Here is a 16,900-nt window from a genome sequence, read left to right on the forward strand (position 1 = left end):
TGGGAGGGCGTTCCACAGGGCAGGCGCCACGACCGAGAAGGCCCTCTGCCTGGTTCCCTGTAGCTTTGCTTCTCGCAATGAAGGAACCGCCAGAAGGCCCTCGGCGCCGGACCTCAGCGTCCGGGCAGAACGATGGGGGTGGAGACGCTCCTTCAGGTATACTGGGCCGAGGCCGTTTAGGGCTTTAAAGGTCAACACCAGCACTTTGAATTGTGCTCGGAAACGTACTGGGAGCCAATGTAGGTCTTTCAAGACCGGTGTTATGTGGTCTCGGCGGCCGCCCCCAGTCACCAGTCTAGCTGCCGCATTCTGGATTAGTTGTAGTTTCCGAGTCACCTTCAAAGGTAGCCCCACGTAGAGCGCATTGCAGTAGTCCAAGCGGGAGATAACTAGAGCATGCACCACTCTGGCGAGACAGTCCGCAGGCAGGTAGGGTCTCAGCCTGCGTACCAGGTGGAGGTGGTAGACAGCTGCCCTGGATACAGAATTGACCTGCGCCTCCATGGAGAGCTGTGAGTCCAAAATGACTCCCAGGCTGCGCACCTGGTCCTTCAGGGGCACAGTTACCCTATTCAGGACCAGGGAGTCCTCCACACCAGCCCGCCCCCTGTCCCCCCAAAACAGTACTTCTGTCTTGTCAGGATTCGACCTCAATCCATTAGCCGCCATCCATCCTCCAACCGCCTCCAGGCACTCACACAGGACCTTCACCGCCTTCACTGGTTCTGATTTGAAAGAGAGGTAGAGCTGGGTATCATCTGCATATTGATGGACACCCAGTCCAAACCCCCTGATGATCTCTCCCAGCGGCTTCATATAAATGTTAAAAAGCATGGGGGAGAGGACGGAACCTTGAGGCACCCCACAAGTGAGGGCCCAGGGATCTGAACACTCATCCCCCACCACCACTTTCTGAACACGGCCCAGGAGGAAGGAGCGAAACCACTGTATAACAGTGCCCCCAGCTCCCAGCCCCTCTAGACGGTCCAGAAGGATGTTATGGTCGATTGTATCAAAGGCCGCTGAGAGATCCAGCAGAATTAGGAAACAACTCTCACCTTTGTCCCTAGCTCGCCAGAGATCATCAACCAGCGCGACCAAGGCAGTTTCAGTCCCATGATGAGGCCTGAATCCCGATTGGAAGGGATCCAAATGGTCCGCATCCTCCAGGCGTGCCTGGAGTTGTTCAGCAACCACGCGCTCAATCACCTTGCCCAAGAAAGGAAGATTTGAGACTGGGCGATAGTTGGCCATACTGGCCGGGTCTAAAGATGGTTTTTTAAGAAGCGGTTTAATGACCGCCTCTTTCAGCGGATCTGGGAATGTTCCCTCACAGAGGGAAGCATTCACCACCCCGCAGAGCCCATCGCCCAGCCCTTCCCGGCTTGCTTTTATTAGCCAGGATGGGCAAGGATCCAGGAGACAGGTGGTTGGTTTCACGCGTCCAAGCAGCCTGTCCACATCCTCGGGGGTAACGGATTGAAATTGATTCCATGCAACTTGACCAGACAGAGCTCTAGCACTCTCCCGCCCCGGCACTGCTCCCACGGTGGTGTCTAGCTCCTTCCGAATATGAGTGATTTTATCTGCAAAAAACTTTGCAAAATCGTTGCAGGAGATCTTGGGGTCTTTACAAGGCCCCGGTGGTAAAGGTGGTTCCGTTAAATTACGAACCACCTGAAAGAGTCTCCTGCTACTATTTTCTGCAGATGCAATAGAGGCGGTGAAGAAAGTCTTCTTCGCCGTCGCTATCGCCACTTGGTAGGCTCGACGTTGAGCTCTAACCTGTGTCTGGTCAGATTCGGAGTGAGTTTTTTGCCACCGACGCTCTAGCCGTCTCAGCGATTGTTTCATCGCCCTCAGCTCTGAAGAAAACCACGGAGCTGTCCGGGCTCCATGCAATCGGAGAGGGTGCTTCGGAGCAAGACAATTGATAGCCCTGGTTAACTCCACATTCCAGCGGGCCACCAGGGAATCAGCTGAAAGGCCATCAACATGGGATAAAGCATCCCCTACCACTCTCTGGAAACCATTTGGATCCATTAAGTGGCGGGGGCGGACCATCCTAATTGGTCCCACCTCCCTGCAGAGGGGAAGGGTCGCGGAGAAGTCCAGTTGCACCAGGAAGTGATCTGACCATGGCACTTCTTTTGTTTCACTTTTACTTAGTGTCAGATCACCCACGTCACTAGAGGTGAACACCAGGTCTAAGGCATGTCCATGACTATGAGTTGGGCCAAACTTATTCAGGGACAGCCCCATGGAGGCCATGCTTTCCACGAAGTCCCGAGCAGCCCCTTGTAAGGTCGTGTCGGCATGGATGTTAAAATCTCCCAGGACAACCAAACTAGGTGTCTCCAGGAGAAAATCCGCCACGACCTGAAGCAGCTCAGACAGGGAATCCTTGGTGCAGCGGGGAGGTCGGTACACCAAAAGGAATCCTGTACTGCCCCTATTGCCCAACTTCCAGAACATGCACTCAGAAAACTGGATCTTCCCAGTAGGACGCCTGGTGCAAGCTAGTGACTTCCTAAAAATCACTGCAACCCCCCCCTCCCCGCCCACATGACCTGGGTTGCTGTGCGTAAGAGAAACCTGGTGGGCAAGCAGCGGCAAGGACAGGCCCATCTGCTTCCTTCAACCAGGTCTCTGTCACACATGCCAGGTCAAATCTTCCATCCACAATCAGGTCGTGGATGGCAGTGGTTTTATTCATCATTGACCTGGCATTACACAGCAACACCTTCAGGTCATGTAGGTTTCCCCTGTTGATTCCAGTATCCATCTGGTCAAGGCCAGACCCGGAGGCAGGGATAGTCTTCAAACGACGACTAAACCTGCCTCCTCGGTAATGACATGGTCTGGTCTTAGCGTAACTCCGCCTCCTGCCCATGATCACCGAGATCGGATGTCCCAGTGCTTCCCCCCCTGTGGAACTTGTCCCAGCCATCGTGTTGGCTGGGGCCCCACTCCCAGGCAGCCCTGATCCCGCCCCTTAAAAACAAAACACAAACTATACAGAACCAATAAAACAACAACAACAAAAAGAAACAGAACAATTATACTAAAATTAATCCCCAACTAAATATCCATCCCACCCACCCCCAACAATGGAAAAAAGGAAAAAATAAAAATTTAAATTTAAATTGCCACCGACTGCTTGAGGACATTTTAAAGCACATTAACCACCTGGAACAGGGAAGAATGGCAGAACACTTCCCACCCTTCCCAAAAAGTTTGTTCCAAATAAGTGCCTGGGCCACGCCCCCTGGGCCAGCTGGAAAAGGCCCTGGAAGGGAGCAGGCCCTGCATTCCTCACCCAGCCGATGTTCCGAGGCCTCACTGCAGCAGGAGTCCCTTTGTAGCCGGGAGAGAGGTCCTGGGCCACGCCCCCTGGGCCAGTTGGAAAAGGCCCTGGAAGGGAGCAGGCCCTGCAGTCCTCACCCAGCCGATGTTCCTTAGTCAAGAATGCATCCACAGTGGTTTTTTATTTTATTTTTTCAGGCTCCCAACAGTATTATGGTTCAGGATAGCTCAGCTGGTAGAGCATGAGACTCTTAATCTCAGGCTGAAGGGTTCGAGCCCCATACTGGGCAAGAATATTCCTGCATTGTAGAGGGACCCTCATGGTCCCTTCCAACTTTACAAGTCTGTGATTCTATGACAGCTTAGCTCCCAGATGCTCAGTGCCAGAAAGGGGCTATGCTGGGTTTTTAAGGTGGGTTCAATCTGATGCTTTTGAATATTTAATGCTAAGAACATTTGAGAAGTTGTGGAATGGTTCCAGCCCATAAATTTTACAGGCAAGAGAATTAGCTGATAATAAAAATAGCCTTGGGAAACAATGAGGTCCAATGTTGCATGACCACAATTATTATATAGCTTAGTGTGATGATGGTGGAGGCCACATTGATTGATTTTTGTAGTGGAAAAGGATATTCGGAATGTTCTTCAGGTTGTAATCATAATTCTGTGCGGATTGTAAGATTAAGGTTTTAAATGGAGAATGCTCTAAGAATTCAAAGACTTCGATCTGCAGTAGATTACACCTAAACTATGCAAGAAATTGCTAGCTGGGCAATTACAAAAAGGAAATGTTTGTAGTTACTCATGTTGCATGTACTGCTGCATGTTTAGTGCATGTGGATTATCTGAAACTGACTTGAAAGTGTTGCCTGTTTAACTATCAAGCTACTGTGTTGCCTGTTTAACTATCAAGCCGCCCAGAGTGGCTGGGGAAACTCAGCCAGATGGGCGGGGTATAAATAATAAATTATTATTATTATTATTATTATTATTACTGTAAATTTTCATCACTGGCTCTTAAATAACAATCTAGACAGAAATCCATATGGCTATATTAAATGTTAACCTGAAACTGCATGCATAATGTGAGAGGTCATCACACATGTTTCAAATACTCTGTAGTGAGAATTACATGTGAGAATTTCAGGACAGAGCAGCTTGTCACCAATTATGTTTTAAGTACTACTTGTTACTAGTGAGCAGAGATTGCATAGATGAGATGTGAAAGTACACAGTTACTTTTTGATTCTGGAAACGTAACCAGGTTATGTGTACAACAGTAGATACCCCAACTTAGTCCTAAAGCCTTCCCCCAAATCACCACAGTGCATACACTCAAGCTCATTGATGAAAGAAAACTTTGCTGGGTTGTGGATTTTAATGAAAGCAGCTCCCTCAAGAGCTATTCTCATATGTCACATTACTCTGGATTGAATTTAATTTGAATTAAAAATAATTTTATTTTCTCTAATCACAATTTTTCTCTTCTTTTGTTCATGGTTCCTGGAATTACCAATTTTGCTTCTGTTCTTTATATTAGTACGTGGGAAACACTGGGAAAGTCATGATAACGATCCAAGATTATTTATTTAATTTTACATTCAACACATACAGTGTTTTTTTAAAAAAATAAGAAAGGGGGAAAGGTCCTGTATATCATTATAACGATTATTAACAGTTAATTACATTTTTTACCGTACTTTATTTTGTATAAACGAGTTCCAAATTTCATTATACTTGGCCATGCAACATCTTAATGATCCATGTTAAAAACCAACCTTCTCCTTCTTCCCAAAGTGAAGGGCATTCCTGCTCAAATCTTAAGGAGTGATACCGAGCTGAATAGGAAATGTCTAAGGGTACGTAGCAGCAGAACAGTGTAACACATGCCTGGGCTTTACATTAGTCCTGCTTCTGTTTTGTGCCAGTCTTGTGTCCCTGTTTTATCTGGCTATGTAGTAGAATGGTGGCAGCTCCCTGGAGTGAGGGACCGGTTTTGGAAGCTGGTTAGCTGGTCCCGTCTTTCTGAGAAGCCACCCCAAAGTAGTTCTGTGAATGGTAAATATGTTGGGTCACCCAGCTCTCTCTGCTACCATGACAAACCACCTAATCTCCACTAGATGGTATGACAGGGGGAAGCAGGGGGTTTAGGTTGCAATGTAAAGTAGGGCTGAAGAACCTGTGGCCTGCCCAATATTGGATTCCAGGTCCCATCAGTCACAGCCAGAACGGCTAATGTTCAAGGATGCGAGTCCAACATTTGCAGGGCCACATCTTCCTTATTCCTGATAAAAGAGGTGGATCAATTACCGTATTTTTCCCTCTATAACACGCAGATTTTTTTCTCCTAAAAAGGAAGGGGAAATGTCTGTGCGTGTTATAGAGCGAATGTGTGGTCCCTGGAGCCGAAAAATCAGGCAAAAATCAAATCGTGGCGCTTCACGGAGAAGGGAAAACTGAAAAGAGGAAGTGGATGCTTTCCTGCATTCTGCCTCAGGGTCTTACTGCCCACCCTCCTCTGTATCGTTGCTGTGTTTGCTGAAACGGAACAAAGAGCAGGGAAAGCCCCTCCCCTCCAGGCAAGCAGAGGGGAATTCCTCTCTGTGCTTCTGTGCTGCTGGGGGAGAGGGAGAGAGAGGGGGGGAGGGGGAGGGAGAGAGAGGGGGGAGGGGAGGGAGAGAGAGGGGGGAGGGAGGGAGAGAGAGAGGGGGAGGGGGGAGGGAGGGAGGGAGGGAGGGAGGGAGGGAGAGAGAGAGAGAGCTGGCTTGGGTGGGGGGAAACTTTTGCCTTTCTTTCCTCCCTCCCGTTAAATCCCCCTCCTGCATTCTTAGCCAGCTGCTTCTCTGCACACCCCTCTAATGTCCCTTATTTGTTTTTCCTTCGCTCCCCACTTAAAATGTGGTTACAAAGCATAGGTCCACATGGATCCTCAGGATCTTTGCATTGGGTCACCCCAAATTCACTACCAGATCACATAGCATGTCCATGGCTACAGTCTGCCCCCCCAAAATCACGCACCCACTGTTGCCTGGGGCTGCAATGGTGCAAAAACATGGTTAAAAAGCATGGATCCACATGGATCCTCAGGATCTTTGCATTGGGTCACCCCAAATTCACCACCAGATCACATAGCATGTCCATGGCTACAGCCTGCCCCCCCAAAATCACGCACCCACTGTTGCCTGGGGCTGCAATGGTGCAAAAACGTGGTTACAAAGCATGGATCCACAGGGATACTCAGGATCTTTGCATTGGGTCACCCCAAATTCACCATCAGATCACATGTCTGTGGCCACAGCATGAAGCCCAAAAATGATACATCCACTGTTTCATTCAGAATGTTTTTTCCCTTGTTTTCCTCCTCTAAAAACGATGTGTGTGTTATGGTCAGGTGCGTGTTATAGAGCGAAAAATACGGTAAATGCATTTTATTTCCATAAGGCTTTGACAGGATCTCCTGCTTAATAGTAAACATGTTGCAGAGAAAGTTGCAGAAGCCATCTGGTGGCCAGCACAGGAATAGCCTCTTTCTAGGAAAACAGCTGCACAACTCAGTTTGAGTACATATGTGAATGGCAAGGGTAGATAGCTGCTATCAGGAAGAAAAAAAGTATATGTTCTGTCTAGTATATCAACCTGATTTTTATTTTCTGCATACCTGCCTATGAATTGGGTCATGTGTGCTTCTAGTTTCCAGAAATACCTTTTCTTTGAAGTGAAGACTTCCTCTAATATCATGCACTCTGCCAATCAGTGACTGGGTATTTCTAGCCATTCAGTGTCCACGGTGGAGTGCTGAATGTCAACAGCATAATATTGGGTTTTAGATCAGGCATTACAGACTACGGGGGCCTTTAGTTCTGTGCCAATCCCTGAATTTGCTGGTGGACCCTTTTGTGGAGGGGATAGGGTTTTCTCCCCTCTTCTCCTTCTGCTCCTCCCTTCTGCTATGGGAATAGCCATGTGTGTTTACAGTTCACATTGAGTCTTGATCCAGCTAAAGTTTGTAATTACCAAATGCCCCTGAAACTGGTGGAGCAAGTTACAATTAAATAAAACCTGTTTGAAAACAATGTGGGTTCGTTCCCACCAAGTTTGGCTCAGAGTAGGCCAACTGAACTTGATTACCCAAGTTAGTAATGGCTATTAATTTCAATGGGTCAGCTCTGTCTTACAATGGGAACTGCCTTGTGAATCCCGATTCACTTTAGCTGGATTGTGGCCTCCCTGTCTCAGCCATCTCTGTCCAAAAATGCCCAGGCAGGTGGAGGGAGGAAAGGAGACTCTGGATAAGGTTTGCTTTTCTTCCCTACCTTTTGGGACCTACCTCCCATGTCATTCTTCTGGTTACTTATTAACACTTTCCCTTCTTCCTTCCATCTCCGCTACCTGAAATATTTGGTTTTTAGCCAAAGCAAGAGAGAGGCTGGGTATTTGATTCAGTAGCTTGTTGGGTAGGTAGCAGTCTTTAGGTGGATCTTCCCCCGAGCCATTTCTCCTAAGTAGCACAGCTCCTTTCAGCAATGTCAGCCTTGATAGAATGTGTTTTTATAAGAGCATGAACATGTGTCTTTGAATTGTGCATGTGTCTCAGTGTGCATGGATGTGTCTGTGTCTTTCTTTCCCTTTCTTTCTCTTCCCTCCTTGTTTCTAGGACCCTGCTAGGTGACTATTGGTTAAGGACCTTGGAGGAGGCTTGAAACTAGTAAGTGAAATTGCTTGAGCTTATCCAGTAGCCAAGACTCTCCGAGGGATACTAGCATGATGTGATGGAGGTGGGGTTAGATACTGTGGCGGCTGAACATGTGCTTTCATTCCTCTTCTCCACTAAGGTGCTGTCGAAAACCCAATTACATTTTTTAAAAAATCGATAACAATTGAGGTTCCTGTTTAAAGCATCCAAGAGCGTAGCTTCTTCCCAATTTGTTTCCTCTTTATCTTGAAAGGTGACTTCATTTATTAACTTGATACCCTAGGGATGGCATATGGGAAAGTTTCATAATTATAGCGAAACAGTGACATGCTGCAAACTGCCCCATATCCAGTGTAGCTGAAGAAAGAACAGCCTTGAGGCTGAGAAAAGGCCTGAACAGAGCCATGTCTCAGTGTGGAAACTAGGCTAGAGGCACTTGAGGGTCTGTTGCAGCAATTATCATGGTCAATTGCATGAGAATTCACTGAGAACAAAAATTGGGCAATGCCAGTGACTTATGGTTAGATTGTGCCTTTGCAGAATAGCATATAGAAGAGGTTATGTTGCCACTATTATGTGGTGGTGGGGATTGGGAATGCCAGGGGGCAATTTGCATTCCTGTCCAGTTCAGAGTGGCCAAAGTAATAGGTTACTTGCATTCACTGACCCTGCAGAGTACTGAGTAGTTGGGACAGGGTTTTGAATTGTGCTGACTGTAACAGGAGTATTCTAATTTAGAATTAGAGTAATTCATGGAGGATAATGCTCTCCATGGCTCCACGGTTGGAGGTGGTATGCTTCTGAACACCAGTTGTTTGAAACCACAGACGCGTGCTGTTTCACTCACGGCCTGCCAATGGGGTTGCCATAGTGATCACGTTGGCCACTGTGAGAAGAAGAAGAAGAAGAAGAGTTTGGATTTGATATCCCGCCTTTCACTCCCTTTAAGGAGTCTCAAAGCGGCTAACATTCTCCTTTCCCTTCCTCCCCCACAACAAACACTCTGTGAGGTGAGTGGGGCTGAGAGACTTCAAAGAAGTGTGACTGGCCCAAGGTCACCCAGCAGCTGCATGTGGAGGAGCGGAGACGCGAACCCGGTTCCCCAGATTAGCAGACTACCGCTCTTAACCACTACACCACACTGGCTCTAGATAGGCTATTGACCTAATGCTTGCTGTTACATTCTTCTCCTTGCTGGGTTTTAATATTTGATTATGACCTGTCTTCCTAAGGATGTTGTTTTAGAGATTGAGGTGCATGATGCAGTTGAAAATAGTGATGCAAAGTTCCCTTTGGTTTCAGTGGGAGAAAGGCATATAGTAGAATCTCTTCCACATAAACCAAAGTCCTTGGTTTTGCCTTGATTGTGCTCTAGTTTTCTAACTCTTCAACTTTTGTTGCCATGGATGCAAGTTTGCAAAAATCACCACACAAGGACTACTGGATTCCTTATATGTCACAAACTGACTTGTCAAAGTGGGATTCTTCAGGGCCCACTGCTATAGCCCTGAGCAGCAGCAGTTTCAGTTTGGGAGGCTATGGCTTAATTGCCAGGATCTCGTGGCCTTTTTATTAATATGGAACATCAACAGCCACCTTAGCATGTAAAAGCCACAGGTGAAGAAAACTGCAGCATTGTATGTGAGCCTGTCTGGCACACAGGTTATCTTAAGGCTTGCATGCCACTTGTGGAATTATTTGTACAAGTCAAATGTATTTTCTGCTTGCAGTTCTTATGCTCACAGGTGTAACTTAACTTGATCATCTATCTATTTAAGTCCTTGGAAAGCTATATGAGGTAGATGTGATTTTCTAAAAGTACAGACTGGATCTGTATGTTATTGTCTCCAGTTTTCATAGTTGGATACCTTTGGTGGCTAGTCCTTTGCTCTAGAAAGCTAGTTATGGTGACATGTCATGAAGTCCGTACGATAAGAGTTGCTGGACAATCATGTAATCTGGCAGATTCCAGTCAAAGAGCTCTCTCTATTTCTTAGCCTATGCTGACTTTTTGAGAAAAAGTTGTGACTGAATGTAGCCTTACTGGTACATACACATAACTGCTTAAGGATTTTACAGCTGAACAATAAAATAAACATCGTGGTGTCAAAAAGTTTTTGACAGTTGGTTTACAGGCTCATCATGCTGGCCTATCTGGGTTCCATTTTATGAGTTCACTGAAGGGGGGAACTATACTTTTCTCTCTTAAAAAAATGCCTTATAGAAATACCATTATTTGTACTAAGATACCTGCATGCAGGCTGAAATTCAGTTGGCACTATTCCTGCAAGTTACAATAATAAAATGTTAACACTTAGAACTTAAAACAGTTAACTTGTGTGCTTAGCAGATGGCATATGCATGCATTATTGTGAACTAGTGTTAGGCCAAGACATTCCTATTCATCCACCAACTTGTTGAGTGCTGCCAGAGTTGCACTTCTGCTCTCATCAGGTTTTGACCTATTAGCTGTTGGCCAGTTGTACGACTTCAGATTAAAATGTTTGGTTTTTCTCACAACATCCCAAATTGTCAGTGGTGCTCGCTCTTCTTCACAGAACATTCTGAGGTGCTTAGCTGTTTAAAAGATAACACACCAGGCTCTTCTGTATGCCAGAAGGCAGACTTGTGTGGGCTGCTGTCAGAGCTGCCTCTAGGTCCCAGCTCACAGAGGACCAACGCTAGGCTGTCGTAATGTACAAAAGTCTTTATTGAAGTTCAATTTCCATTTCAAAGCCGCAGCGCGCAGCCCTACATCTTAAACCCTAGATCGGCGAAGTCCTGTCTGAATCTCCTCCCCTCTGAAACCAGTTTAAGATCCTAGCCCTGCTCCACCTTTTCCGCTGCCCTCTTCTCCTCTGGGTCCTCCTGCCCGCTGGGGCATTCCCCTTTCTGGACTCCTCTGACGCTGAGTCGCTTAGCTCCTCCCCCTGCCTCCGGCGGGCTTTAGGACCCGGTTCCCAATCCTCATTCTCTGCTGTCCCACGCTCCTGTACATTTGAACTTGCCTCTCGCGCCAACCCAGTGACCTTCCTCCTGACCGTTACACTACTTCTGTCACTGCTTCCCTCTTCCGGGATACTGGCCGGATCTGACCTCCCCTCCATTGTCTGACTCTCCCATGGAGGCGTGGTCAGCCCTGACTCCTCTCCTCCCTGCTGGGGGAGACGCTACTCCCGATACCTGTGACTCTTCCCCCCCACTATGCTCCGGTGGGGAAGCTGGTCCTGATTTCCAACTGCTGCTCTGGGAGTCCCCGCTGGCCCCTTGCTTCTGGGGTGTCCCCCTTGGGACCCCCCTTGCCCTGGCCACCGGCGCCCCCTTCTGTGAATCTTCCGATTCGCTGGAGAGGCTCATGGAATCTCTCGGGCCACTGTCATCTTCTCCTACGCTGCCCCCAGATTCTTCCCCTTCGCTCTCCATCTCCCCTCTTCCCTGTGCTTCTGCTCCTGAACCCCTGACAGCTGCACTTCTCTCTTGACTGGTGATTAATGAAACTATCCTATTCTTCTTCTTATTTCAGCTACTGTTGGTAGTCGATGGATGATAGGAGTTACGGAAATAAACAAAGGCTCGACTTACGGCAACCACGGCCACAAGGAAAAATGAAAGTGAAAGCTCCAGAGACTGCTTCATACCCAAAGGGAACATGCACACCTCCTGTGGACTGCAGTGTATCATTCTCCTTCAAATCTATGGAAGCCGAATGCAGTGAGATGGCCATGAATTCATTCTCTTTGCCCCTTATTCCTCCAACTTTCAGGGGATATTGGTTCATATTCTGCACATTATTTTCAAATTTCCCCCTATTCAAATTAAGGAAAATAAAATATGCAGTGACAGTGTAGCAAGCATCTGAAGGAATTGATGATCAGTTTCTTCTTCCTTCTTCCCCATAATCTTAGGCGGATTAACACTGTCAATCCGTTTTAGTCGTTTTATAAGAAAGTGAAATTTATTTTCTCCAGAAAGTAAGCCTTATCACCCGTGAATTTGTTCAATCCCTTTTAAAAACTGTCTGAAGTTAGCCATCACACATTGAGGCAGCAAGTTTCATTGTTTAATGATGTGCTGTGTGACATTCTCCCTTTCGTCTGTCTTTAATTTCTTACCATCCAGTTTCATTGGATGACCCTGAAGTCTAGTATCATGAGAGGAAGACATACATTTCCACACCAGGTGTACTTTATCTACACCATAAATTTGTGTCTCCTCCCTCTTGATTTTTCCCCAAATAACCTCCAATTTTGACCTTACTTCAGCCCCCTGATAATTTCAGTTGCCCTTTTGTGTTTTACAGCTCTACAGTGTACTTTCTAAGTTTCAGTGACCAGAAATGTGCACAGCATTCCAAGTTTGGCAATATATTTTTCTATAAAGGAAGTTTTATTCTCAGCCCTATATGCCCTTTTCATAGCAGTTGGGTACAAGGCTTTTATTGGGCTATCCACTTTGCCCATAAAGACCTTCCCAGTTACTGTCAAATTTGACCCCAGCACTGTACATTGAAAGTTAGCATTGGGGACAGTAACTTTTTACAGTTAACTTTATTGCTCATTCACCTCTTTCAGAACTCCCTGTAGTCCCTTTTTGTTTTTAACCACTCTGAATAATTAGGTCATATCAAAAACTCGGATATGTCACTGCTCATCCCTATGAAAAAGTAAAAAAAAAAACCCACCACCCACTCCAGTGCAGATATTACCGGGGACCCCATTTACATCCCTCCACTATGAGAACTGTATGATTAGTCTGAGGCTCTGCTTCCTGTCACTTAACCAGTTACTGATCCTTGAGATCTTACCTGCTCCTTTGCCATTATTTCTAAGCTGGTTCAGAGCTTTTGTTGAGGGACTTCATCAGAACATTCTGAAAGTCTACATGTCTTGTTGACACTCAAATTAAGGGATAGCGAGACAGGACTTGTCTTCTGAAGGGTTATGTTTAGCAAGAATTGTTGTTCTGCAGATAAAATTGCCCTGGAACAGGCGTTACATTAAGTGGCCTGTAATTTCTTGGGCCTTTTTAAAAAATTGTGTTACACGGACTGCTTCTCTGGTGCAGAGGTGGATGCTTTTGGCAGTGGGGCTCAGCACTTCATCAGCTGGCAGCTCCTCAGATGCTTGGACCTTTCAAGCTTGCCTTACTTTTCCAGATTAGGAAAGCCCTGTTGAAACATAGTAGTCCCTGTTTGGAAGTGACAAATTTCCCTTCACCAACTTTTGCCCCAAATTTCACTGTAAAATTCATGCAGGCGCAGAGAAGGTAACCTGTGCTAGAATGAATGAAACCAGCTGACATCACTTGTAGAAGGATCTGTTCCGTCAGAGAGGACCCTCAAGATTTTGTGGGTGATGCCTTAGTGTAGTTTGGCTGTCGCCATAGTAGCTATGCAGTCAATATATAAATGTACCATGTCATCAGCAAAATGGACAAGTGTTGAAGAAATGGGTGATGCAAGCTGTTAGAAAGACTGCTGTTCAGTAAATGCTGAATGTGTTTACATTCATTGTGTGTAAGTCTGCAAAGATTGGTGGGTTGTACAGTAACATTGCTAGTGCCTTTAGAAACTGTGTGGGAAGGTGAAGGTTGGAAGTGCAGGTATCATAGGCACCATATGAAGAGAAGCTGCACCTGCCTTTTAATGAGTATAAGAAGACTCATTTGGAGTTAAAAGCTGGTAATTTTTAACTGTGTATCATAGGACAAGAATCTTTACAAGCTACTTTCCTTGTTACAAGTACTAGGGTTTTGTTTTCAGTTTTTTGTTTTTGTTTTGCTCTAAGTAAAGGATCTACAGTGGTACCTTGGGTTAAGAACTTAATTCATTCCGGAGTTCTGTTCTTAACTTGAGGTACCACTTTAGCTAATGGGGCCTCCCGCTGCCACCGTGTGATTTTTGTTCTCATCCTGAAGCAAAGTTCTTAATCCAAGGTACTATTTCAGGGTTAGCAGAGTCTGTAACCTGAAGCATATGTAACCTGAAGTGTCCGTAACCCAAGGTACCACTGTATAAAGAAATCAGCACTTTAAGCATGTTTGAGAAATCACTTGTCCTCAAACGTACTTAATCTGGGCTAGATCATGTACTTGGTAAGCATATTTGACCTTACCAATAAAACCAATAAATAATAAAACTGCTAGTAGCAGTAAGCAAAGCAGGGTCCGGGTATGGTTTCAAATTGGATGGGGGCCACGCGTTGGACTAGATCACCCTACAAGTGTACTATTTTTTACCCTGCTTTTTCCTTTGTCTGTTTGGGTTTGGTTATGTGTAGGAGAAAATGCAGGAGATATTTGGATGTCTACTATAAATCATTTCAACAATATCTGAGGCCTGAACTGGTGGTGGATAAGTGACAGTGGTCTGTTGAAGGTGAGAAAGTTATGTAAGTGTATGCTTGGACCTAGCTATCAATAACCACCAGAAGCAAATATTTGGCTTTTTTCCCCATTGTGCTTTTGTCATAATTTGACAAAAGGGAGAGAAAATAAAAAAATGTTTTTTGCAATGATATACACTCTATAAAGCAAAACCTTTAAGTCTTCATTGAAAAAGGGGGTGTACAACAGTGATGTAACAAAAGACCATCTGCCAGTCATATATTTTCAAGATGTGCTGTTAAGCTAGTCACATTCTGGAGCGAGGGGTGAACATATTTTGACTAGTGATGTTGCTTTTACTCTTTGCTACAGAGCTCCATGAGCTGAGCAGCTGTTCAGAACTGAAATGCTGCTGCTGCCCTAGTGCTTTTTGCTTGCCCTCTGTCAAGTTCAAGGAAGTCCAGTGGTTCTTAACCTACCCCATCTTTACACAAAAAACAAACAGCAATGAGACCAAACCTGCACGTTTGTGCACACAAACTCCTTGTCAGCAGTGACTCAAGTAACTATTCAAGATTCAAGCCTACAGTCTGCATGCAAACATGTCAGAGTGAAGGTTCTGGTCCTATCCAAACATTTGTTATAGGGAAGAATTTGATGTTCTTACCCTGTAGCCTGAAGAGAAACAAAAAGTTCTACTACTTGCATTTTGCTGAATACTTCGTTAAGCAACTCAGAAGGCGATAAAAAAGCTAGCTCGTGAATCTGTCGCTGACTGGGATACAGACTATGTGTGGTCTTTGTTATCTTAAAAAGCCCCAGAACCAATGGGGGAAATAGAATGTCGGCAAGCTTCCTTATAAAATTCCATTCTCCAAGGTGTATGTTTCTGTATGTGTTACATTCTGGGGGGGAAATGCAGTTTCTGCCTCAGCTGCTCCTGACTTTTGGATTATTTTTTCAGAATGTTAAAATTCACCACTTTTAAAACCATGTTGATGCATGCTAATTAGAATCCCCCCTCTCACACCTTATGACTATTACAGCATGGAGCAAACTCCTCCTCACTGCCACTTAAAGGAACAAGCTGTGGCCACAACAGAGGGCCAATGCAATTAACCCAGTCCATAAATACCAACAAGGAAACAAGAGGAGTCTGTTTACACAGTTACTAGCTAATTAAATGCAGAGGAATTACTGTATTTTTCGTCCCATAGGACGCTCCGTCCCATAGGACACACCTAGTTTTTTGGGGGGGAAATAAAGGAAAAAAATTTTCCCTTTATTTCCCCCCCCAAAACCAGGTCGGGGAATAGCGGGATGGCGGCGCTGCCCCTCCCCGCTTTCCCCCAAGCTTGTGGGGCTGGCCGATGTCTGCCCGAAGCATGGGGCGCTCTGCTTCAGGGCGCTTCTCGCGCCAGGCGGCAGGTTGCTATCCGCAGTGTGGGGAGCCCTGCGGGAACTCCCGTGGGGCTCCCCACGCTGCGGATGTCTCCCCGGCACGAGGGGTGCTCTGCTTCAGGGCGCCTCGCGCACCGGGCGGCAGGCTGCTATCCACAGCGTGGGGAGCCCTGTGGGAGGGTGCCCCGTGCTCTGCGCTGCAGGCTGCCGCCCACAAGCCTTGCGCGCCCGGGGGGAGTTCCCCCGGGTGCGCAAGGCTTGCCGACACCTACGCGAAGCACAGGGCATCCTCCGGAGGGCACCCCGTGCTCCGCGTTGCAGGCTACCGCCTGCAAGCCTTGCGCGCCTGGGGGAACTCCCCCCAGGCGTGCAAGGCTTGCGGATAGCTTCCTGGAGCCTGGAGCGCGAGAGGTGTCGTGCGCACCGACGCCTCTCGCTCTCCAGGCTTCAGCAAAAGCCTGCATCCGCCCCATAGGACGCACACACATTTCCCCTTTATTTTTGGAGGGGAAAAAGTGCGTCCTATAGGGCGAAAAATACAGTACACAACAAACATGGCGTTAAGTGACCCTAACCTACACTGAGCTTCCTCTGAGGAATGTATTTCTAGGATGACTGATCTGCTTCCAAAACACACAAGCAGTGATCCTCGGACACCACTGAGTCAGTAAAAAGTTTTTAATCATAGTATCATGCATAGGTTGTTCATAATTACCAACAGCCCAAAAGCATTAGGACTGCATTATTAATCTCAACTTTCTGGCAGAAGTATGAATATGCTTAGAAAAGGCACATACCTCACCTGTGAATAGTAGCAGAGGTGTGTTGTTCAGTCTGGGCACAACACTGAGCCAGTTTCCCTATCAGCAAGGCCTGTGCCAAGCCCCTAAAAAATTCATTTTAAACAGTAGTTTAAAAAGCAGTTTGGAACTCAGCCAGCTGGACCCTCTGGTGTTTGGGAACTACACTTGCCTTTGGCTCATTTCCAAGAAGCAACCTTTTGGAAGAGGGTTATCGTTATAAAAGAAATTACTTTCATACCTGATTCATTCCTTGCACTTCCTCAAATTCTTCTGACTGCAGTGAGAGTTTGAGGCATAAATAGTCGAGGTTTTGTGATGATCTGTTATGCTTATTTTGACATTCTGAAAACCTAAAATTTGAACATGTACATTT

General features: G+C 46.2%; 1 protein-coding gene across 14 annotated transcripts in view; it reads left to right on the top strand.

The window, feature by feature from the left end:
* Positions 1–14,952, top strand: part of AGPAT4 (1-acylglycerol-3-phosphate O-acyltransferase 4) — a 66,831-nt gene extending 51,879 nt beyond the window's left edge. For 11 of the 14 annotated variants that reach the window (XR_013837667.1, XM_079971916.1, XM_079971917.1 and 8 more), the window contains one exon: positions 11,523–11,863. Coding sequence is in view for 10 of the 14 variants with exons in the window: in XM_079971916.1 (XP_079828042.1) it covers positions 11,523–11,608 (86 nt within the window). In the remaining 4 variants the exon portion in view is untranslated. Of the gene's footprint in view, positions 1–11,522; positions 11,864–14,277 lie in introns of those variants that run through there. The other 3 variants (XR_013837669.1, XR_013837668.1, XR_013837670.1) reach the window with 3 other exon arrangements.
* The last annotated feature ends 1,948 nt before the right edge of the window (positions 14,953–16,900 follow it).

Source organism: Podarcis cretensis, assembly GCF_951804945.1.
Source record: "Podarcis cretensis genome assembly, chromosome: 3".
NCBI classification, from domain to species: Eukaryota; Metazoa; Chordata; class Lepidosauria; order Squamata; family Lacertidae; genus Podarcis; species Podarcis cretensis.